Source organism: Fringilla coelebs (assembly GCF_963513975.1).
Source record: "Fringilla coelebs genome assembly, chromosome: 17".
Lineage (NCBI taxonomy): Eukaryota > Metazoa > Chordata > Aves > Passeriformes > Fringillidae > Fringilla > Fringilla coelebs.
In genome coordinates this window covers 3,405,892-3,429,954 of record NC_140043.1, presented here as the reverse complement: position 1 = coordinate 3,429,954, position 24,063 = coordinate 3,405,892, and the positions used below count along the sequence as shown (strand labels likewise).

Here is a 24,063-nt window from a genome sequence, read left to right as displayed (position 1 = left end):
GCAAAAGATCCTGCGGAGCCAGCGGCACGGGGCAGGGAGAGGGAGCTGCTTGTGCAGGGAAATTGGGGATGAGGAGGGCGGGCAGCAGCAGGGCTGGCTGCAGCTCCTGTTTTAAGTAACTTTAGAACAAGTGGGAGGTTCCAGTGCGTGTGAAGTGATGTTTTGTTGCTAAAAGACCTGATGGGAATATTGTCCACGTTTGTGTTGTCTAAACGCTTGCCTGCGTTTAGAATGTCTTGTCCTGAGTGTGTCTTTTGCTCTAAAAGCCACACCACCACATTATATTGGGATTTCCCTGAGTAACTGCTTTAAATAAACCCAGAATATCCCTTCTGTTCTGCTTTGGTCCTGCAAATGGCCCAGATTTGAATGAGAAGCTGTAGGAGAGACCTGCAAAGAAACAAAGGTACCAGGGTTAGGGAAGTGCCAGGAGATGATCCTGAGCTTCTGAAGGCAAACAGTGGAGATGGGTTTTAACTGAGCAGCTGATTGGGTGCATGAGGATTGATGGACAACGATCAGGAGCACCTGTGGGGGGACAGAAACCAGAGTAAACACTGCTGAGCAAAACTGGTGACATAGAAATAGTCAGAATTAGCTGATTAAGCTCTTTCTCTATTATAGAGTATAAGAATCTTGAATATCTAGACAGGATAACAGTGAAGATAAGTCTTGTTGTGATAACTGCAGAAAGAAGATGTAATAATTATGTAATTAAACTAAACAGAATACATCCAGGAAAAATCAATGTGCTGCATTTAGCTGTTAGCTTGATGGATTTGGCTTCAAATTTTTGTTTGAGATGCTCAATTAGTAAAAGGAGGAACATTTCATATTAAAATAACATTTTTACATTAGTAATGAAAGAAACCAACGTCGTCTCCATTCATTTTTCCATCATGTGGGATTGAAAACTTGCTGGTGAAATTAATAATGGGCATATACCTTCAAAGTGACTGTTTATTGGGTGTTTTTAGACAAACTATTTTACTAGAACTTGTGTTCTGCCTTTCTCTGCCTTTTAAAGGGCCATGAAAGAAGAGAGGGGCAGAAAAATGATGTTTTCATGGAGCTGTGGTGGCCCTGGGGGCACACCATTCCTTCTCCATACCATGGTAACTTCTCCTGCTGTCAAACTGTGTGTTAACCCAGCCTCACCAAGTATTTTCTCCTTTTTCCTTCCCAGAATGAAATCAATGAGGTTCCTTTTTTTGACGTGCAGCTGCCTTACGAGCTGGCACTGAAGATATTCCAGTACCTGGGCAAGGCTGAGCTGGGAAGGTGTGCTCAGGTGAGTGCTGCTGGCAGTTTGCTGCTCTGATTCCACTTAAAACTGGCAGAAATAGTCAAAAACCAGGCACCTCCATGTAGGCAAGTGGGGCGGTAGCCCAAGGAACTCAGCTGGTTGTGCTTTCACTCACAGGAGACAGTTCCAAAGCTGGATATTGGAAATGTAATGGTACATGAGCTGGATTTACAGCTGCACTTGAGCAGAGTTAAATAAAACATCTGTGGCTTGGGCAGCAGCGAAGCCTTAAAATTGAAAATAAATAGTGCAAAGATATTTTGATTTGAGTGAGTGTTCTGAAGTGTTTTTGATTCAGGTGAGTGTCTTGCAGTGTTTAGGACTCAGCACTTGGCAGTGCTAAGGGCATGGCAAGAGCTGCTTCTCCCAATTTCCAGCATGGGATTGAACCACAGGCACTGGAGTAGTAAATTTTTGTCTGTAGTATTTCCATGTGAGGCTAAATTCTTAAATGACCCTGATTTCCTCTCCCCAGCCCTGCAAGGGGTTTATATTTTTCTTTTCTGATACTTTCAGATAATGCTCTCAGCAGTCTCTACTCAGGCATGGTCCATAATTTACGTGTAGTTGTAAACTGCCTGTCTGTTCCAGAACTTTACTGAAACACTCACTCTCACCTCATTCCACTCAGGGTTGTTCAGCCCACACTGTTGAGTCTCTTTATTTCCTTTCTTCACCCACTGAATGATGAACCTCCTCTCTGAATGAGTCTTCAAAGCAATCTTAATTGCCAAGTGCTGATTATCCTGTGAAATCAAGCAGAATATTGGAGATACCATTCCAGCTTCTCCTGTGGCCTCTGTTTAGGGTGCCAGGCTGGTGGTCATTAACTCTTCCATACAGAGCACATCTTGCAACCTCACAAAATCCAACCAAAACCATTCTCTGTGTTACAGACAGTCTAGAGCATGGTTTGAGTGGAAGAGAAAAATGTTAATGTGTGAAAACTGAGAAGTGACAGGGTCTGTTGAGGATGGTAAACTGAACTCAAATATTCTGCAAATGGCCCAGGCTTTGAAAGGAAATTGGGCTTTTAATATTCAGTATGAGCGTGTTGTAGTGTTAAATAGCTACAAGTGATTGTTGCTTAAATCTATGAGTTGCTAATTTCTTTTAGGGACAGGAACAGTGTATATAAAATTAATTCCTTGTGCAGGGCTGCTCTTGCAGAGGGGAAAATTCTCTAGAATTATCTTTTGGTGCTGTCCAGGACTGGGAAGCTTTCAGATGTGCTCAGGTTTCTGTCCCTTGGAGTTGAGATGTGCCATCAGCAAAGGCCACAGCCCGTGACATGGAGCAGGGTTGCATTTTTGAAGTGGATTAATTTAAGGTTGTTCTTTCAGTCTTTTTTCCCCCCTCCTTGGGCATGATCACTTTACCTCATGGCATAGTAAAAAGATTGGCTGCTGTAAGGCTGCTCCTTTTCCCTGTGCTTAGGGCTGCACTGGATTTTTCTCCAGTTTGCTCTTTAGCTCGAACCTGTTCTCATAAGATGTGTTTTAACAGAGACAATTTTCCACATTTCTCATTTTCCTGTTCCCAAGTCACTGTTCCTTTGTGGCAGCTGACAGGTAGCTGAGCAAGTGCCCAGTGTTTCACAGGGCTTCCCCAATCTGATGAATATCCAGTGCAGAGCTGGCTTCTATTTAACTGTTCAAATAAAAAGCAGAGCCATAAAAATAAATAGCATTTTCATTTTTCTCCTGGTGGTTTTGTTTTTGAAGGGGGGGATCCTTCTTCTGTTCCATGGAAAACCCTGCTGCTTTATGGTGTTATCCTAGAAAGGTTTTTTTTTTATTAAGGTGCCTAGGGATTTCAGTGAAATTGGGCCAGTTGGTGGAATTGGCATCATGATCCATGTGAGTGCCTTTGGAGAAAACCTGTTTGCTTAGTTCTTTATGCCAAATTGGTAAGCAGCTAACAGGAAAGGAGCCTGACTGCAGAGCCTCTCTGAGATTTAATCACACCACAGACTGTCTGGAGAACTTGAATTTCACCTTGATATTTCCCTCTCCCTCGCTCCCCCACAGCTTTTCTTTGATTTTTGGAATTAGTAGTGTAAACCACAACCTGTCAGTGTGGCACTGGAAGTACACAAGTCTGTAAATAAGTGTCCTCAGTGCCTGAGCTCTGCTGGGTCTGCAGTAGGGGGGTGACAATCAGTAGCATCCACCAGACCAGTCCCTGTTAATATCCCATGTTTGGAATTCAAGGAGAAAAGTATCCAGGGCTTCATGTGGCACAGAACAGGCCAGGGTAAGGCAGAATTTTGCCCTGTGAGCACTTTTTGATTGTGTTCTGACCATTGGCAGAAATATCTGTACCATGAGTGACTCTCCTGTGACTGTGAGCAGGTTTAGGGGCAGTCACTCCTTCCTCCTGGTCAGGGTGTAGAGGGAAAGGAAAAACAATCCCTTGGGACACCACAGATGTGACAAACTGGAATGCCCTTGTGTGATTTAGGGCTGATACTGTAAATACATTTATTTTACCCATGGCCTTTATGTTTCAGCTTGGTGATGAAGAGGATGTGTTTGAATTCAGCAGCACTGAATGTTGGTAGTTTTATTTCTGAACAGATCAGTGGGAAATTCCCTTGACCTGTTAGGTTTTCATCTTAGAGAAGGTTTAGAAGTGTTTACCAACACAGGAATTGTGTATGTATCTAGGGCAAGGGAGACTGTTTCTAGGAATTTAGGAATGAATTGTCATGCATAAATCAAGAATTTCAGCTGCTTGCCTCCAGGGCTTCTGGGACTGTCAAACTGTTGAGGCTTTAATGTTTATACATTTATAAAAGGAAAATTGAATGTGGTTTTTTGAGCATGGTTTTGTATCAAGGTTGTTTATGGGTAAAAGCCATCATCCATTCTCCTTGTGATTCCCAGACAGTGCAGAGAAATGGATGGATAAAGATATCCCTGCCCTGGGCTGAGCCCCCAGTGTGGGCAGCAGGAAAGGAGGGGGGGATTCTGCCCCTCTGCCCCACTCAGGTGAGACCCCACCTGCAGAGCTGCCCCTGGGTGTCCCCAAAATGAGAAGGACAGGGAGCTGCTGGAGTGAGACCAGAGGAGGAGATGTTCCAAGGGCTGGAGCCAGGCTGGGAGAGCTGGGGGTGCTCACCTGGAGAGGAGAAGGCTCCAGGGAGAGCTCAGAGCCCCTTGCAGGGCCTGAAGGGCTCCAGGAGAGCTGGAGAGGGACTGGGGACAAGGGCTGGAGGGACAGGACACAGGGAATGGCTCCCACTGCCAGAGGGCAGGGATGGATGGGAGATTGGGAATTAGGAATTGTTCCCTGGGATGGAAGTCCCAGAGCAGCTGAGGCTGCCCCTGGATCCCTGGCAGTGTCCCAGGCCAGGCTGGACAGGGCTTGGAGCAGCCTGGGACAGTGGAAGTGTCCCTGGCCATGGCAGGGGTGGCACTGGCTGGTCTTTAAGGTCCCTTCCAGGCCAAACCATTTTGTGCTCAGGGCTGTGAGCAGAAAAGATGAGCAGCTTCCATCAGAATGGCTTTGGATTAAACACTTGGCACTGTTTTTTGTACTGAGCTCAAAGTCCAGCTAGTTCTAATTGAGGCCCCTGGTCCCAGCAAATGAGCCTTGACTCTGCCTTTGTGTGTCTGGGGAAGAAAATAAACCTAGTGAAATAAAAACCATTATCAGATGCAGAGGGATGAATAAACCTTCATTAGGATTTGAGCCAGTTGATTTAGATAGGATTAGAAGAAATTTTGGATTTGATGGAAGAGGTGGGGTTTTTTAGAGGGAAAAATATCCCCCAGAGGCAAAACCAAATAGCAAAGCCTGTGTCAGCAAAAGCTTTTGAAGTCCTTCAGAACATTATTACTTGCTGAACTATAAAATATAAAACTGTCCCTCTGTGGAGCTCAGGGGAACCCAAACTTTCTTTGCTGAGAACAGTTGTAAAAAGATAATAGGAACACTGAAGACAAAATTAAATTCAGGACTCCAAATCTATAAACAAGTCTGTAAGATGCTGTCATTGATCCTTGCTGGAGTTTCTGTACAGTTTAGATTTGGAAACAGTTTTAACAAGAGCTTTGCACATCTCAGCTCCTCTCCAGCACCCAGCTTTTGGGTGCATGTAAATAAAGCCATAATGCCCTGGCTTTTGGGGCCTCACCTGAAACTCCAAGTCAAGCAGATCTAATAAAGCTGACTTGGAGCCAATGGCTGGTTTTAATGCTGCAGCTCACAGTGGTGCTGTAAAGTGAAATGCTTGAGACTCTTTATTAGTGATTTCGTGCAGCTGAGCCTCGCTCAGTGGGGTTTTACAAGGGATTGGCATGTGAGTTTGGGGCTGTAAGAAAAGGCTGGGTTAGGGACCCTTTGGAAATTCAGGCTTGTAAAGCAGCAGGGTTTGCTGTAATTTGATTGAAAAAAAATCAGGATAGGATAGGATCTTTATTCCCCCTGAAAGTTGAAAAGGCAGTCAAAATTTTATGTAGCTCCCCCCTCCCTTTTCTTTTGTTTTACTGTCTTTATAAAATGCTTTTAAGACCTTGAAACTTGAAAGGTCTGTGCAATATTGTCTGTTTTGGCAGGCTGAAAGGTGTGTGTTTATTTTTGATTTTTCTTTTGGAAAGCAAGGCAAAAGCTGGCCTGGTTTGGCTGTGCTCCCCTGTGCGTGTGCTCAGCCTGTCCCTGTCAGGAAAATGTGCTGCTGTTTGGGGAGGGGGCAGAGGTTCTGCCTGGGGAGCTCCACTCCTGCACCACAGCTGCTCTTTTGGTGTGTCAGCAGAAAGCTGCTTTGGGGTTTTGTTTTTTTTTTTGTGTTCTTGGAGCAATAACACAGATATTTATCCTACTTTCAAATCAAATTGAGAGCAAATTCTCAATGGTTTGGATTTGGGATTGCCTCTTTTTGGTGCTTTTGAAGTTGCTGAGTGTGTCCCTCTAGGGACAGGAGCACTCAGCACTTTGATTCCAGGGTGCTGTGTGTTGCTGGAGAAGCCTCAGTGCTGGTTCTGTCATTTCAGGGCATTATTCTTGCCCTGTACAGGTTGTTTCCTTTGCCAGAGGATGGAGGGGGATTGTCTCCCTCTGCCAGTTTGCACTGAGGTCTCTGGGTGATCCAGAATGTTCATTTTGCTGCTTTTGGATATTCCTATTTGAGCACTGCTTTTCTCTGTAGGTCTCAAACCCTAAAAACACTTGCAGGTTACTCAGATCACCCCTTCTTTCATCATATTAAACATTTTGTGTGTGTGTCACTGTGGAAAAAAATGGCAAATAAATAGAAAGAGATGGTCCTGGGGGAGTTTGTGTCCATGGGAGGCTTGGATTCTTGGCATAATCTGGGGACTGAAATGAGCATTAGATGCTTAATTGTAACTTACTAAAAATGATGTCAGTCTCAGAAGGTTCTTTTAATCTTTTTAGAACCAGAGCACAATTGATTGCTGCTTTCACCAGTCGTGGCTTTCATTGGTTACGTCTGTTTTTTTAAATTAAGGATTACAGAGGAAAAAAAAAAGGCTACTTAAGTTGGCTCTTACCTCTTGAATCTTTAATTCTGAGCCCACAATTGATTGTGATGAAGCTGTTCTCTCTGGAATGGGCAGCAACTTGAGGCTGCTTGAAAAACTTAATAATTCATTCCTATTTATGCATACTGTAATACAATAGGTTATAAATCACTAATGTCATACCCCTAATCAGGCATTGTCAGTGGGACTTCAGAGATATGGTGCTGTGATCCGAGAGGGTTTCTTAGCTACAAATATGAAAATATATTCATATTTTTGCTCTAAGCTCACAATTCTCTCTTAATTGTTTTCTTGCTGCTTTTCCTGTCAAAATTTTCCAGTCAGTGATATTTCAGGTTGACAGAGGGGCCACTAAACTGGTGTCTATGTTATGTGGAGTTTTAGTGGAGTATAAACTCAGTTATTTCCTGAAGACACCACAGAAAACAAGCCTTTTGTTAAAAGTCTGGGATTTTTATACACTCAGTTGTATAAAGACTGAACAAATATATTTTTTAAAGTAAGACTTTCAACTTTGTACCAGCCTGTATTAATTTATATCTTTATATTTCAGATACTGTTTAATATTTCATATTAAATCTCATTTTTCCTTATCCATTTATGAGAGATCCATATGTAAACATTGATTTCTAGGTCAGCAGGACATGGAAAATCCTTGCAGAAGACGAAGTGTTGTGGTACCGGCTGTGCCAGGAGGAGGGATACCTGTTGGACATGAGCATCTCTGACCATTCCTGCTGGAAACTTGCCCTCAAAAACTGCAGAGCCAGAGAGCACATGCTGAAAACCAACTGGAAGGTGAGAGGGAAATTAAGGAATTGGGGAAAAATTGGAACTGGGAAAAATGGGAACCTGCTTAGAGCAAGTGGGAGAGAAGAGTTGGTGTTGTGTTCTGCAGCTCCTCTTTCCCAGTTGAAAGCTGCTGGGGGGGTTTTGGGGTAGATGTGTCTTCTCTCAGCAGCAGTAGCAAAGCTGGGAGTTTGGCAGCAGCAGGTTTTGGTGGCTGAAGGAGTGGGAACACCAAGGCTGTGTCTCTCTGCAGAACCGCGTGGGTGCCGTCAGCCAGCTGCACTACGAGCCCGGCCGCGTCCTGTGCGACGTCCACTGCTGCGACGGCGTGGTGATGGCAGGGTGAGCACGGGGCTGGCACTGCCCACTGCAGGGGTCTGCACTGCCCACTGCACCTTCCATAGAGTGTGCACTGCCCACTGCACCTTCCATAGAGTGTGCACTGCCCACTGCATCTTCCATAGGGTCTGCACTGCCCACTGGGGCTGCAGGGGTCTGCACTGCCCACTGCACCTTCCATAGGGTCTGCACTGCCCACTGCACCTTCCATAGGGTCTGCACTGCCCACTGGGGCTGCAGGGGTCTTCACTGCCCACTGGGGCTGCAGGGGCCTGCACTGCCCACTGCACCCCACATAGGGCCTGCACTGCCCACTGCACCTTCCATAGGGCCTGCACTGCCCACTGGGGCTGCAGGGGCCTGCACTGCCCGCTGCCGCTTCCTTAGGGCCTGCACTGCCCACTGCCCCTTCCATAGGGCCTGCACTGCCCACTGCCCCTTCCATAGGGCCTGCACTGCCCACTGCACCTTCCATAGGGTCTGCACTGCCCACTGGGGCTGCAGGGGCCTGCACTGCCCACTGCACCTTCCATAGGGCCTGCACTGCCCACTACAGCTTCCATAGAGTGTATAATGTCCAGTCCACCTTCCATAGAGTGTGTAATGTCCAGTCCACCTTCTATGGAGTGTGTAATGCCTGCTCCGTCCTCTATGGAGTGTGTAATGCCTGCTCCATCCTCTACTCCACCTTCTATAGGGTGTGTAATGCCCACTCCACCTTCTATCGAGTGTGTATTGCCCACTCCATCCTCTATGGAGTGTGTAATACCTACTCCATCCTCTACTCCACCTTCTATAGGGTGTGTAATGCCCCCTCCATCCTCTATAGAGTGTGTAAAGCTTGCTCCACCTTTCATAGTGTGTAATGTTCACTCTGTGTGTTACAGAATGTGTAATGTCCATTGCACCTGCAACAGTGTGTAGTGCCTACTCCATCCTTACCAGAGTGTGGAATGCCCACTCCACCTTTTATGGAGTGTGTAATGTTCACTCCATGTTTACCAGAGTGTGGAATGCCCACTCTATCTTTTATAGTGTGTGTAATTCCCACTCTACCTTTACCAGGCTGTGTAACACTCACTCCACCTTCTATAGAGTGTGTAATGCTTATTTTATCTTCACCAGAGTGTGTAATGCCCACTCCACCTTTAACAGAGTGTGTAAAGCTTGCTCCATCCTTACCAGGCTGTGTAATGCCCTCTCCATCTTTACCAGGCTGTGTAGGGCTTACTCCACTTTCACCATCTGAAATCTCAGGTGCTCCTTTTAATAAATTCAAAAGCAGCATCTGTTTGAAGCACAAGAATGGATTCACCTGCAGTTCCTCAGACAGGCTGTCCTTTAGTGACTGATGAGGATGTTTATCTACAATTTACCTCAGCAGTTCAAATTTTTATGGAACTATTCAAAAGTTATCTCATGTACAAATAGTCCCTGTAAAAACTCAGGTGCTTTCTGATGAACTCCATCTATTGTTTTGCTGTGGAAACGCCCAGAATGTATTGAACATTTTACACATCTACTGAAAAAATCCCCCTTTTAAATGTTTTTTTCATAAAAATCTCTTAATCACAAGGGTATCTTGCCACAGCACAAAAATAACTTTAGAAGGACTGTTACTTTTGTCCATTCTTACTTAAAAGACAACCTGGGAGGAAAATAACCCACTCAGAATAGATAAACTCAAACTTCTCTTTTCCTAATGTAGAAGTTTTCTGGACCTTGGTTTAATGTTACCTGTTCATGTGGTTTATACTCTTAAATACAATTTTAAGAATCTGATGAATTTTTAGAAGAGGTTACAGTGATTCTCCCAGGAAGTGTGAGGCTTTCCTGTGTTCTGTTTGAATTTTACAGGTTCACTAATTAGTTACCCTCCAGAAATGACATGAGTAAATAAAAATTATGATATAAATAAAATTATTACATTGTCCTTGACATATCAGAGTTCAATGTTTAATGGTAGCACTTCATGTTAATGGTGTGGGACTGAGAAAACTGCTTCTAAAATACTTCCAAATTCACAGACTGTTTATAAGAAAGATGCCTGAAGAACTCTAATTCATGGAAATCCTTTTGAATGCTCTTGGACAGCTGAGAGCACGACTCTAAACTTTCAGACAGCAAACCCAATTGTCTCCATGCTGCTGCCAAAACCTCCAGCTCTTCTTTTCCTTCATTTTCTCCCTTGTGTTTATATCCAAATGTGCAGTAGATAGGAGTTATGCAGATTAAATTACAGAGTTTAAATACAGATTTAAATACAGAAATTAAATACAGATTAAATTTCAGAAGTATTAATAAAAGGTTATGAATCCTGCCTATTAAACTCCAACAGTCCATATTTTGGCTTGGTGTATGAGGGAAGTTGGGTTCTGACAGTTGCACACACTCTTTTCATGTTGGTTCTCCAGTTCCTCCAGATCTCCTGGTTCTCTTGGTGAATTTACATCAGGGGTGTGATACAATTAAATAATTCAGGTTCCTGAAAATGGGTGAGCAAGTAAGAGACCAGTGAGGGAAATCTAGATGTGTGTATCCTTTAGAAAAAATGATGTTCACTTAAATGACTTTCCAGTACTTTCTCTGAAAAATGAATTATCTCTTTAGGAAGCTGTGAGCATGTGTTTGATAAAACACATGCTTATATTTGAGGAAATTAGAATTCAGCTGTTTGAATTTACCTGGTTATAAAATGAGGAGTTTAGAGTATTGGAACTCAAAGATAATGTTATGTCCTTTGCTGTTTACTGCCTGTCATTCACTCTGCTTTGTCTGTTAATTTGGTAAATGGTAACTGTCAAACAAGGGAGACTTCAAGTTATAACTAAAATTTCAGAGGGCATCAGCAAATTGTGCAGAGAAATACTTTATGTGCATTTGGTAAGTATTTAGGATACGAAGGAATTGGTTGGGATTTTGTTGTTTGCTGTGTTTTTATTTTTTTATTCCAAGCATAACCCTCCCCTGTCTCTCCCAGCTTATAAAATTGAACTTAATGGCATTGTGCTTTCAAATTTGTCATAAAAGTGTAATGAATCTGGTGATCAATAGTAAACTGTTGTGTTCTTTCAGTGCTGAAGAAGTAATTTAATAGCTGAGGTTTACAAAGTCAATTCTCCTCTCAGTATAAATATCAATTATCTGTTACATTTAATGATTCTCTCTCCTGTTTCACAAACACTTGTGTGCTCAGCTTTGCATGGGAATAATCAGTGATTACAGAGGGACCTGTGTCTCTGAATGTGTGAGTTTGCAAGGCCTGGTGCTGCTAATCCAGAACTGTGGGGCATTTCCTAAGGATTTTCTAGTCAGAATATTTTCTATTCCAAATATTTTCTATTTCTGCTCAGGGCTGCTCAGTTTTTAGCAGGTTTTTTGATCAGCCACTCCTGCTGCTCCAGCCCCTTCCCCGGACACCTCCAGGTCCTTTTTGTCCTGAGGGGCCCAGAGCTGGACAGAGGGTTGGAGGTGCCCCAGGAGTGCCCAGTGCTTTGCCCTGGGACAGCCCAGGTGCCCTCGGCCCTCTTGCACACCTGGGCACACCTGGGCAGGTGACCAGCTGCTGTCACCAGCACCCCCAGGGCTTTGCCCACCCTGTGCAGCCACTCCTGCCCAGGCCTCCAGCGTTCCCTGGGGTGGTGGTGGCCCAAGGTAGGACCCAGCACTTTGCCTGGCACTGAGGTCAGGCTGGCAGGGCAGCATTTCCCTGGATCCTCCTTCCAGCCCAGCAATCACAGTTGCTGAGCTCAGTCCCCTGGGAAAGGAGGGCCCATGGCCTCCCTGCTGGGAAAGGGGGGGATGTGTTGGGGTGAGCTCTGCCCCCCTCCCTCAGCACCCTGGGGTGGCTCCCAAGTGCAGCAGGATGCCAACCATTTCCCCTTGGATCATGGGCCTCCATCCTGCTCCCTGTACCCCCTGTTTGCAGCCTGGCTACCCTGAGGACAGGGCCTTAATTCCCTCAGCCTTCTCCTCATCTTTTGTCACTGTTTCTCCCTGATCCAATAAAGATGGAGATTCTCCTTAGCAATCCTTTGTTGCTGATGTATTTATAGAAACATCTTTAACTCTTTTTCTGGCAGCAGGCAGATGAAGTTCTAGTTGGGCTGAGAGGAGTTCTGGTTGGAGAGAGCAGGAATGCTGGGGTTGGTGTGTTTGGGAATCTTGGAGCAAGCCTGAAGTCACTGATTGATTTGAACCTGTGCTGTGCTAGGCATGATCTTGTCATCTTCACTGTCCTGCTTCAAACTGAGCTGCAAAGTGGAATCATTTTTATTTGAGTTGCTGTAGAAGTTTTTAACCTTTCTGAAAGGGAATTTATACAGGCTGTGGGCAGAGTGACTGAAACCAGCAGCTGTGATTTATAGAGGCACAGTTTGAGCTGGTTCAGGAGCAGCTCTTTATTAATCTGTGAAAGAAGCAAAGGCACAGAAACGCTCCTACTCCATGCACTCTCCCCTTGTCCCCACGTTGCTGGCCAGGCTGAGGCCAGGAGATGGCAGAATATCAAGGATTGATTGAGTGCAACCTGAGCTGGGAGCGGAGGTGGCAGCGAGCAGCTCTCCTTTGTGCTGCCTGACATCAGATAATTCAATCTGGCCTGCACGCAGAGCTTCTTGTGTTTGTCATTAAAATTTCATCCCGGTGGTTAGCAGGCTTGTTTTCTGGGTCAGCCCCTGACTCCCTTTTCATTTGAGCCAGTGGTGTTTGTGGTTACCTCACTCCCAATCGATGCTGGATTTGCCAGCCTTTCTACAGTTACACGTCTCGAAGGATCTTCTCTAAAGGGGTGATGTTCTCCCCCTCACCCCCCATTCAAATGGAGTTTCAGCCCTAAGTCAGAGCTTACTTAAAGCAATTATATAGCTGCTTGCTTGGCTTTTAGAAATTCCTGCTGGTGATGAGGCTCCCTGTGCCTGATGCTGTCATTTACTGTGCAGAATGCCTGCATTGCTTCAGTTTCCCTTACTAAAATCTGGATTTGTATGGGGTTTTTGAAGCAAATGCTTGTTCAGACAGTAAAATTGCTACTTTTTTTGCTACCCCTTTTTTTTTGCAGAGGCTGGGTCCTCCTGGACAGAGTGATCTCAGAACATGAATCTGGTCCTTGTTTGACCTTGTCATTCCAGAAGATCCCACGGTGTGACATGCCCATGGCATGTCCTGAGACTGTTGCTCCTGACTGGCTCTGAAATACTGACCTGTGGCTGTTCTTGAGCCCTGGGGTGAGCTTGCCTTGTGCTGCTGGTGCCCATCTCACCTCACAGCTCACCCCTGAAACCACACCAGGGGGCTTTGAGGGGGATGTGCTAATTTTTAATGCTTGCAGAAAAAGCACCGTGGCTTCACTGCTGCTTGTGATGGCTCTGAAAAGAAGTAAACAAAAGAGGTCCAGAGTCAGAGCACCCTTCCCAGACCCAGAACTATAAAGTATCATCTTTTTCTTTCTTTTTTCTTCAGTTTTCCATGACTGAGTGGTGGCCTGGTAGTGAAGAGCTTGGCTACAAACTGATTCAGCAGATGCTGTGAGGAGTCCCTGCACCTCTTACAGACTAAGAAATCAGCCCTGGCTTCTCTTGAAATTTTAATTTCAGATGTTTTCCTCCTTCCCCCCTAAGTACTCCCTGCTTTCCTTGAGATTTGAGGAGTTGGGACTGGTGAGATTCATCTGCTGATTGCCTTGATAAAGCAATTGAGTCACATTTCCTCCCTTTTCAGGGTGGGGCACACCTGGCACAGGTGGTGTTTCCCCATTTGATGCTTGATAAAGGCAATGAGAGGCTAAGGAAGAACTTCCTAAATGTCCTGTATGGTTTGTTAGGGGAATCTGGACATTTATTTCTCATACTGCCATCCTTAATGCTGACATGATTTTATACAGTTGTCTTTATTCTGGGAGCACTCACAAACAATTTGGGCCTTTCAGTTTAACTCGTTTTGAGCAACATCTCCACACAAGTAGCTGCTCCTTTATGGTGAGTTCCTTTGTTCTCTTCCATCACCTTCCTCTCCACTTTGCTCCTGCTCAAAGGTGACCTGCAAATGACTTTTTAGAAGCTGGGCTTGCCACTCTCTTTAATTTCATAATGATGTGTGAAACTAGCCCGAAAGGCTTGAAAAAGCTTTCCTGCACTTTTTAAAACTTCATGTCAACTCTCATCTAATTTGGATTTTTTGCTATAGGGCTTGTGGGTTATTCTCAAGGTATTTATTATTAGCTCTTGCATCTTAATTCAGTGTGCAGACCTGAGGAAACCAAAATATTAATTAGTAATGAAAATGAATCAAAGTTAACAAACTGAAGACTTCCAACAGCCCGAATAAACCCCTGCCTTGTTTAATTGCCTAAATTTCACTTCTGTGATGCCACAACTTTCATAGTTTCTCCCTCCCCTCCCAGTGACTGCGAGCCAAGATGTCAAACAAAGCAAAAGGTGAAAATAATTGCTTTTTTCTACAACCTTCCCCAGACCTTTTGTGCTCTCTTCACTCATTCTCATCATTGTTCAGGAGCAGTGTCAGGGCTCCTCTTTCCACCCTGAGCAGGGGAGTGACATCATGAGTTCAGAGGGCTCAGGTGACAGATGAGCACGGGCTTAGGTAAGGCTGTGTCAGTGACAGCCAGGCTGCCTTTTCTGCCAGCTCCTGGAGAAAAAGCCTTTCAGGTGAAACCCAGGCTGGGGTTGGGTTGTTGGGTGTGCTCAGTGGTATCAGGTGTTGGAGGATTTGCATCAGCTCATGGCACCCAGCAGCAGCAGCTGGATGCTCTTGGTGTCAGAGCAAACAGGCTGGGATCATTGCTGTATTAAACAGGAAGGGAGTTTTGAGTTGGTTTGGGGTTTTTTTTCACTCCAGCTGCTTGTGAAGCCTGATCTGACTCTGTTCAAGCTGCTTTTCCAGCCTGCCTGGAGCTCTTGGTTTACCTTGGGTTCTGCTGCTGCAGGGATGTGCTCAGTGGTCACTTCAGTGTTCTCAGGCACAGGCAGTAGTTTTGAGCTTGTAAATCCTGATTTTCTGCTAAGGCCAGACAAACCCATCCTTCTTTCTACTAAACTTTTTGAAGATTTCATTTTTACTCTTTGGGCTGTCACCATCAGTGCCTGGAGCTCAGGTGAAGCCCCTCCTCTCTGCTGCTTGCAGCCTGTTGCAGTTTGTGTTCCTTCCAGAGCAAACAGATCAATTTGCAGCATCCTCCAGTGGTGTTTTCTCACCTCTGTCTGCAACTGGAGCCACTGTTTTTATCTGTGCTTTGTCCTTTGTGACATAATAGGGCTGATGGAGCAGAGCCTTCCAAATTGCATCATAATGCCTCCTGAATTCTTATGGAAAAGATAATTTTTTTTCTCCTGAACCCACAGTAATTTGTTTCCTTGATAGAGCAGCTGCTTTAATTAATGGGCCTGGGCTGATGCAAGCCACTGGAACCTGGAGCTAGGGGATGGGAGATTTTTGGCCTTAAAAATCAAATTACTAGAAACAGTGTGGCTTTTTCTAATTGCTGCTTTTATAAATGTTCATTAAAATGTTTTCCTTACAGTACAACCCTTTGGCTTGTTTCTGTTCCCTTGGTATGACATTTGCATGCACTTAATATAGAAGGTGAGGCAGAAGCAGTGAGGATGGTGAAATGTTAATTTTGTTACAGATAACAGTGCTAAGCTGCAGAACTACACACTCCAGCAGATTAACCCACTTTCTTGAGGGATAATTTCCTAAATAAAGCCCTAAAAATGAAGGTAGAAGCTCTCTGCAGCTCCATTTCTGTGAGGGGTGCACAGATGGGCGTGGGTTGGTAAATTGGAAAGTTGGGTTCCAGCAGAAGAGTTTGGGAACTGGTCATGAGGATGCTCAGAATGGATTTCCTACATGCTAAATCTGAAAGTGTTTCCAGATCCATTTTGGGACACATTAGTCACATTTTTCATGGCTGCACTCATATATATCAAGCGACCCAAAAGTACATTTGGATGAAATCAGGGAGATTAATTTTCTACTCTGCATTCTTCTACCAGCATTAGGATTGTTTCAGACTCTGGTTTTGGTTTACCCCCATCTGTTTTTCCTTGTGTTTTATGGTGTAGCTTTCTGCTATGTAATAGAAAATTTTCTCATCCCTGTTCCATTTGTGTTTTATTTTTGGCCATTGTGTTCTATTTATATTCCTTTCTGCCACGTGAAGTAGTTCTTTTCTGCTACTGTTAGTTTTTCCTGAATCCTTTCCTTAAGGAATCCTTCTACCAAGCTACCTGTTGGTTAGAATTGGCAAAATCAATGCACCCATATAATACCTGGGAATGAGAATGCAAGGAGAATTGGTAACTTTTACCTTTTCCAATCTTTGAGGCTCCTCACCCTGTGGTAGATGATTCTGAGCTGTCCATCGCTCATCCCTCACTTCAGAGGAGTACAAAGAAGGTGCTAGAATCCCTTGAATTCCAGTGGTTTTTCACTGTGATTGAGTTACCTCCCAACATGCTATGGTTGTGAGGAGGAGCTGTTTTGAAATTGGACCTTGAGTTGTCACTGTCTCACTTGAGCCTGGGAGAGAAGATGGAGCTCAAGAGCAATTTGAACCAATTTGAAGGTGTTTGGGCTTGGGTTTGCATCTTTAATTGGGCCTTATTCTTGAGCCTGCTGAGGGGGGCACTGCTGATACCTTAATTAAACACAGGAAGGACTGGAGAGTTGCTTTTGGTGGAATAAGGATGAAAGCTCTGAGGTGCTTGCTGGAGCAAGACAATGCAAAATACTCATTATTTTACTTGCTTATCAACAGGCATCCGTTTAAACAGAGACTGTTACTGCAGCAAAATTCCTACTGACTTCAATAAAATGCACTGACATTGTAAGGACTTCATAATAAGATCTTTTGAGTATTAACAGATGGTCACTGACTGCCTGAAACAAAGTTGTTGGGGTTTTTTTTTGTGGTTTGTTGATCACCGCAGGTATCTGGAAGCCGAACAGACTTTGCCTTCTGGAAATCAGACCTGACTGTGAAACAAAGGGGGTTCTTTCTCCTTCCTTTTCCTTGCTGCAGACTCTTTAGAGAAAATATGGAAAATGTAAACTGGTTTCTGGTGGGTTTTATCAGAAGTCTTTGGTGGCCAGCCCAATTTGGTGCAGCAAGCCTTGTCCTGGAGGGTTGTGCTCGAGGCAGCACCAAAAGTGAGTGGCACCAGCATCCTGTCTGAACAGAAACCCAGCAAGGGGCCTGTTGACCCTGTGGTTTGAAGGGAAATTCTGCAGTGCCAGCAGTACCCCAGCCATGAAGGGAAGCAGTTTGTCTTTGCTGCTGCCATGGACTGAATGAGCGGAGTCTCGACTGTTTGGAAAATGCTCCTGTTAACAGTTTTTCTTTTGTGTATTTGTCAGTTTATATATTAGTTGCAGTTGTACTTTGCACAAACACTAATTAGACAGCCATCAACACTCAGGGCCAAAGCCTTACTAACAATGCAACTGTGATAGCAGTGTCTTAATTGGTTGAGTATAATTGTCATTAGGCAACCATAAAGACATCTGGGGCTCTGGAGAGGGATCAGCCTCCCCCTCCTCCTCTTCCCCAAATTTGTTCTGGCTATTGCTATCCAGCACAGTGGAGCTTTTTCAGATGAGATTCTGTGTTTTGACCAGTTTCCTGATGTTTTTCTCCTTATGAAATCGCCTGCCTCTTCAGCACCACTTCATTAGAGCTGTGCCAGCCTCCAGCTCTGCTTCCTCCCACATGTGCTCTGCACTCCACCACCTGCTTCCCAGACATTCATGGTGGGGCAGCAGCAGCCTTTAACCCCAGCTCCTTCTGCTTGCACTCGTGTGGGAGGGCACCAGCAAAATGTCCATCTCATTACTGCCACTGAAAAATAGTCACAATGCTTTTGGTTAGTAAGTAGGTATTTTTATTGTATATGAATTTAATTTCCCCCCAGTTTTTCTATGCCATGTGCATTCCACCTATTGTTGCTCCATTTCAGCAAGGTTTTGATGCATCTGTGTTAAGCTTAAGCTGAATGTTCAGGGTAATTTTTACAGCTAGATCCATATCTGGCCAGAATTACAGAATGGGCTTGTTGAGGAGAAGTATATTTAGAAAAATACAGCTTGTCTCTTCTGTGCTGCTGCTTCTCATGTGTCTATACTGAAATATTCCAAAGAACAAGGGCAAAGTGGAATGTGAGTCCATCAAAGAAGCTGAGTTGTTTGGTTGGAGAGGATCTGTTGAACATCAGAGAAGGAAAAATGTGTCTGTAAGTAGAGAGAGCTGGGAGCCAGGTGTGGTGTGGTGGAAGAAATCAGGGAAGGGATATCAGGAGAGGGGGAAATTGGCCTTGTGAGCAACAGGCTCCTTGTTGCTCCCTGTTGTGCTCAGGAGAGCAAGACTTTGGACAGCCTTTCTAAATGAAATGAAGCAGGTGTGGTCTCTGATGTGGGTTGTTTCAGGGTTTGGGGTTGGATTGTTGGGTCTGCTCAGTGGTTTTAGGTGTTGGAGGATTTCCCTGCACTGCAGTCATCAGCTCGTGGCACCCATCAGGGGAAAGCAGCAGCAGCTGGATGCTCTTGGTGTCAGAGCAAACAGGATGGGATCATTGCTGTATTAAACAGGAAGGGAGTTTTGAGTTGGTTTGGGTTGTTTTTTTCACTCCAGCAGGAAGCTAAGTGGGCATTTCATTGCCATCTTGGTAGAAAATCAAGTACCTGAGTGGGTTTGGAGTGCTGGGCTTGTTCTTGGGCAGGACTTGCATCTGGGGTTATTTCATTGAGTGATCCAAATGAAATTTTCTGGGCAAAATGTAAAAGTTGTGGTGTGAAATGAATAGAAATCTTGAAATTATCTAGAAATAGTGCAGTGTGTTCCTCTCTCCAGCCAGCTCTGTTGATAGGGCAGATTTGCCAATTATCTGCAATAAAGCAGCCTTTTTATTTTTTTTACAGCAAGGCAGTGCTTTAATAGTTTAAAAGCCTTTTGTTGTGGTTACAAATTGAAAGTGTGGTGCTCTTTACAGCAGCATTAAATTTTTTTTTTTCCTTCTGAATTGGATTCATCTGTGTTTGAAATTTTTCCAGTTCAGTCCTGGTACAGGCCCAGTGCACACTGGAAATGGGCAGTGGAGGAGCTGGTTTCTATCTCCCATTTCCCCAGGCTGGCTCCCTGCCCAGACCTGCTGCTCCACTCATGATCCCACCACGGCCTTGTGGAACATCTCTCCCAATCCTTGGAGAGGACTGCCCTGGGAAGGATGGGAATGCTGAGAAATGGGGGAGGAGGGATACAGGAAGCCTTGGGAACCTTCCTGAGGAATTTCTCCTGTGCTGGCACTGCTGGGATTTCTGGGCAGCCGTGGGGGAGCTTTGGTGGGCATGTGGAGTCTCCCTGGTCTGTGCCACTGAAGGAGCACAGGATGCTCTCAGGGATTGTTGGGCAGTGCCAGAGCCCTCTGGGGACAAACTCTGGTGTCCTGCAGGTCCTGCAAGAGCAGTGTGGTTCCTTGGCACAGGGGTGGGAGTCTCCAGCATGAGCTGATCCACCTGGGACTGGAGGAGGAGGAGGCTGCAGGGTGGGCTGGTGCAGACCCTGCCAAACAGGTCCCAGCAAAAACACATGAGAATTTATTTCATCATCAAATTGTTTTCAAACCAATGGCCAGAAGTGTTTGGTGGTGCTGCTCCAGTTTGAGCTTGGCTCAGAGGTAGTTCAGGTGGTTCTTCTTGAACAAAGAACAGTTCAAACTAAATTTTGACTTGATTGAATTCTGAGATGAAGTTAGTTTAAGGATTTACTGTGGTCCTGTGATGTTGTTTCTTCAATTCCAGGATTGCAGTCAATGCATTGTTATTTTTGGTGGATCCCTTGTGTTCCAGGCTGTGTAGGGAAACCAGATGCAGTGTGCCCTGAGAATTATCCAGCCCTGGGTCTCTCCTCTTCTCCTGCCATTTTCTCCTTCCCTCAGTCTTTGTTTTTACATCTCCAGCCTGGACTGTGTGAGACCTACACTAGGAGGAGATGCTGTTCTTCCTTGTTTATTTAGAGATGAAAACAAATATTCTGTCACTGATTTCTGTCCAGTCTACCAGTGTTTTATGTCTCCCCTGGAACTCAGTTTTCAGTGACAAGAGGATTTTGGCTTCCCTTGGGAGGAATCTGCTGCTCTTGGCAGTGAGGAGAAGCTCGAAAACACGACCCCAACCAACCCTAATGTAAGGAAACAAAAATCACTTCAAAATTAAAATGCTTCCAAAGCATTGAGTGCCTCTTGTTGAAGGGGCCTGCAGCAGATCTGTGCAATCACCTGTCCTTTTGAGGTTTATATCCAGATTTTGAAGCAAAATGAGCCCTTTCCAGTTTTGCAAACTGAGGAGATTTGTTGTGATCTGATCTGCACTCCCTGTCGAATCCAACATGAAACATTTTGCTTTGGGGAAGCTTCTTTCTTGGCCTGTTCTTCTTAGATTGTGCTGCTGTAAATTGGAAATGAAAGGAGGATTCAGAGGGGTTTGGGCCTCGTTTGCAGAGGGAGGGAAAGGGAGAAGTGTCCCACCCTGTTCTCATTTCTCTGGGTGCTCCCCTGTAAGGCACAGCAGAGGAGGCAGGTGACAAGGACAGGCTTCCCTCTCTTCCTGATCAGTGCAGGGAATTAATGTGCATCTCTGCCTGCCTGACAGATTTCCCCACCCCCCTGGGCACTTGAATTCCTTCTATAAATTGGAGCCTTTTCACCAGGAGATGGGGAGGGATCTGCTCCCAGCACCAGGAGCCCTGGGCATGGCACTGCCCAGAGAACAGGGAAACCTGAGTGCAACTCCCTCATCTCCTAAACCTTCCTTTCCTTCTTCTTCTTGTAATTAACTGTTTTTTTCCTCATAAGTACAGCCAGATTCCCAACCACCAGACCTCTGAGGCTTGTAAGAATCACTTTTCCATGATGCTTTTCCCCCAAAAGTCAGGATGTAACAACAAAGGTGACAGAGCAGGAAGCACCTTTGATTTTCCAAAAGAATCCAAGTGTCACCTGTGCCAGAGCAAGACATCAGACAGTTTTAATTATCATAGTTTTGTCAAACTGGCCTTTAATAATTATAGAACTGTGGTCTTTGACCAGCTGGAGAAGCTTCTCTGTGATTTTCTTTTCCCTTTAATAGTCTCTAGTGTGGTCATAGATGGCTCAGAGCAGTTTATCCATTGTTTACTGTGTAACAACCTTCTTTCATTCAGATATATTCAATATTATCTTTATTTCCTCATTGACAAGCTGATGTTAAATTACAGTTCTTGTGATATTTTAGTGAGCCTGCTGCAAAAAATGAAGCATTGCCTTAATTCTAAAGACAACACTTAGTCAAATCAATTAATTAATTAGTCTTCAGAGATGTAGGTAAATTGATCTGTTGATGAGACATCAAGAAATTTCTGCTATAAAAAGAAATTTCTTCCCATAAAGAGCAGTAGGTTGGGTGGGTGCTTTTATGGTCATAGATAAGTGCTCTGGTTTAACACAACCAGAAATCTTGAAAGACTGAAAAGAACCAGTTTGAAGTTTTACCATGAGGTAATTAAGGCTTATTCCTGATTTCCTTTTTCCTCTTGAGCCTGGCTCTCCCTGTGTGTTAGTTGCAAAGTGGGTTCTGATAGTGGTGGCTCAGTTGTGTGGCTCAGAATGAACTGGGTTGGAAAAGACCTTTGAGAAGATCAAGTCTAGCCTGTGACCCAGCAGCTCCTCATCAGCTAAACTGAGTGCCACATCCAGGGAGAGTGATCCCACCACTGTGGGAGCTGGAAAAACAGAAACTTCCACAGACACTGGAAAGTTTGATCTGAAGCCTTAGAAAAAGTTTGGATTGATGTAAAAAATACAATACACAGACATTAAGCAGGAGAATCATAAATGTGTGTTTCTGTAGTTGTAAGAATGTGCCTTAAATAAGTGAGAAACTGCATTGATAAGGTGGTGAAGGGTTTATAATGCAGGGGTGGGGTTGTATGGAATAAGCTGAGAGTTTAGGAGTTACAATAGAAGCATCTGTGTGCCTGTGAGACAGAACCCTGTTGGACAAAAGTATCCACAGTGCAGTAGAAGTAAGTAAAGGTGATAGGTTAGAAAAGCAAAATAAACCTTGTGTCATCTATTCATTGGGTTAGAAAGTTCTGTATTGTCTTGTAACAAGGAACTTGTGTCCATTTTGAGCTATGGCTGATTGCTTGCTCCTCTAAAATCTCATGGCCTCTGGAAGTGATGTTTATCTGAGCAATAAATCCTTCTTAGCCCATCCCTTTGGTGCCATCCCTTCATTAAAAGCTGTGACAAGGATACACCACCTCCCTGGGCAGACAGTTCCACTGTCCAGTCTCTCTTTCAGTGAAGAATTCTTTTCTGATGTTCAACCTAAACTTCCCCTGGCTCAACTTGTGTCCTCTCATTCTGTTGCCTGGGAGAAGAGACCAACCCTCCCTGGCTACAGACAGCCTCTTGTCAGGGGCTTGCAGAGAGTGATAAGGTCACCCCTGACCCTTCTTTTTTCCATGCTAAACAACCCCAACTCCCTCAGGAGCTCACAGGACTTGTGTTCCAAGCCCCTCACCAGCCTTGTTTCCCTTGTTTCCCTTCTCTGGACACACCCCAGTCCCTAAATCTCCTTCCCAGACTGAGGGCCCTGGCACTGGACCCAGCACTCAGGGTGCAGCCTCACCAGTGCTGAGCACAGGGGCAGAATCACTGCCCTGCTCCTGCTGGCTGCACCATTCCTTGTAGCTCCAATTTCAATTTTCCTGCCTGCCCTGGTAGACTTTGGTGCCACATTCAATAAATGGGACTAAAATGGGCAAAGCTGATGGGTTTGTGCACAGGGGGCTGGGGGAGGATCAGTCTGGGATCTGTTTGAACCCATCCTTGTTCCTTCCTCCCTTCTGCTGCAGCCACCTCCTTGCAGGTGCTGTGGGGTTGTTGGTGTTGGATTATGCCCTTTTCTGAACCAGAGATGGGGCAGCTGAGAGGTGTTTTAAAAACCTTTATTCCATTTTCAGTCTCATGAAGAGGGTGAGGCAATACAGATGTTATAATTCACACCATCACCATCAGAAGCCAACCATTTCCTAATGATAATACCCTGTAAGTGTTTCTTGGCCTATCAGCTTTTGCCACACCATGCTGTAAATGCCTTAAAGACAATAATCTAAAATTACCCCCTGTGGATCCCACTACAATGCATCTTTCATAGTTCTGTTTCTCCAAAGTATCCTTGTGAGCCCACCTTTGAAACCTTTTTCTAGCTCCATTTCTCTCCCAGCAATGTCTGTCCTATTCCATGGCATTTCTAAGTCAGCATTTCTTATCTCAAGGTTTGCACACAGATGCACACTGTGTGGGCCTTCTGTCAGGCTTTGAGAATTCTCTACAAGTTCATTTCCCACATTTCCCTCTCTCTCTTGAACGGATAAAACTTCTTTGGTAGCTTTGTTTATTGTTTGCTGTGCACAGTGAAGTGTGCAAGGCATTGTCACTGTAACAATCAATGCATATAAACTTTGTAAAGTTTTTTCAGTTAAGGTGTAAAACTATGTTTTAAACAATCTATGTTTTAAACAATCAAGTTATCTATGATCTCTCTGTTTTAATTTGACTTGTGAAATGATTTCGTTTTTGAAGTTGTTTATGGATGGACTCTGAATGGTCAGATAATTTTATACAACACAATCCTTCAGATTCTTTATGGTTATCTGCACAGTTTGCATACAGATCCATACTATGTTGTGGCATTCACATTCTCTGAACAGAGAGAGACATCACTTTCTCTCCCAGGATTTTTTCTGGGAGAGAGAAGAAAGGAAAACAATTCTTATCTCTGTATGTGAGCCTTCCATCAAGCTGTAAAAATTCTCTCCCATTCATTTTCCATTTGCCCTTGTTTTGCAGGTACAGCTCAGGGGAGGTGAGGCTGTGGGACACCCGCACCTGGGACTACAGAGCCCCTGTGCTGGCAGCAGTGCCAGGCCCTGGAGGGGCTGGAGCCCTGCCACACGTCTCCTTTGTGAGGATCAACAGCTCCCTGGCCGTGGCTGCCCGCGAGGACGGTGAGCAAGCACAACTCTCCTCCCTATTAAACAACAGCAGGAAAAAAAAAAAAGGGCTT

At 44.7% G+C, this 24,063-nt stretch overlaps 1 protein-coding gene across 2 annotated transcripts in view; it reads left to right on the top strand.

Moving 5' to 3' along the window:
- FBXW8 (F-box and WD repeat domain containing 8) overlaps positions 1-24,063 on the top strand; it is a 56,638-nt gene that overhangs the window by 1,813 nt on the left and 30,762 nt on the right. For both annotated transcript variants that reach the window (XM_084217616.1, XM_084217615.1), the window contains exons 2-5: positions 1,187-1,291; positions 7,447-7,611; positions 7,856-7,944; positions 23,847-24,004. In XM_084217616.1, the coding sequence (XP_084073742.1) occupies positions 1,187-1,291; positions 7,447-7,611; positions 7,856-7,944; positions 23,847-24,004 (517 nt within the window). The remainder of the gene's footprint in view (positions 1-1,186; positions 1,292-7,446; positions 7,612-7,855; positions 7,945-23,846; positions 24,005-24,063) is intronic.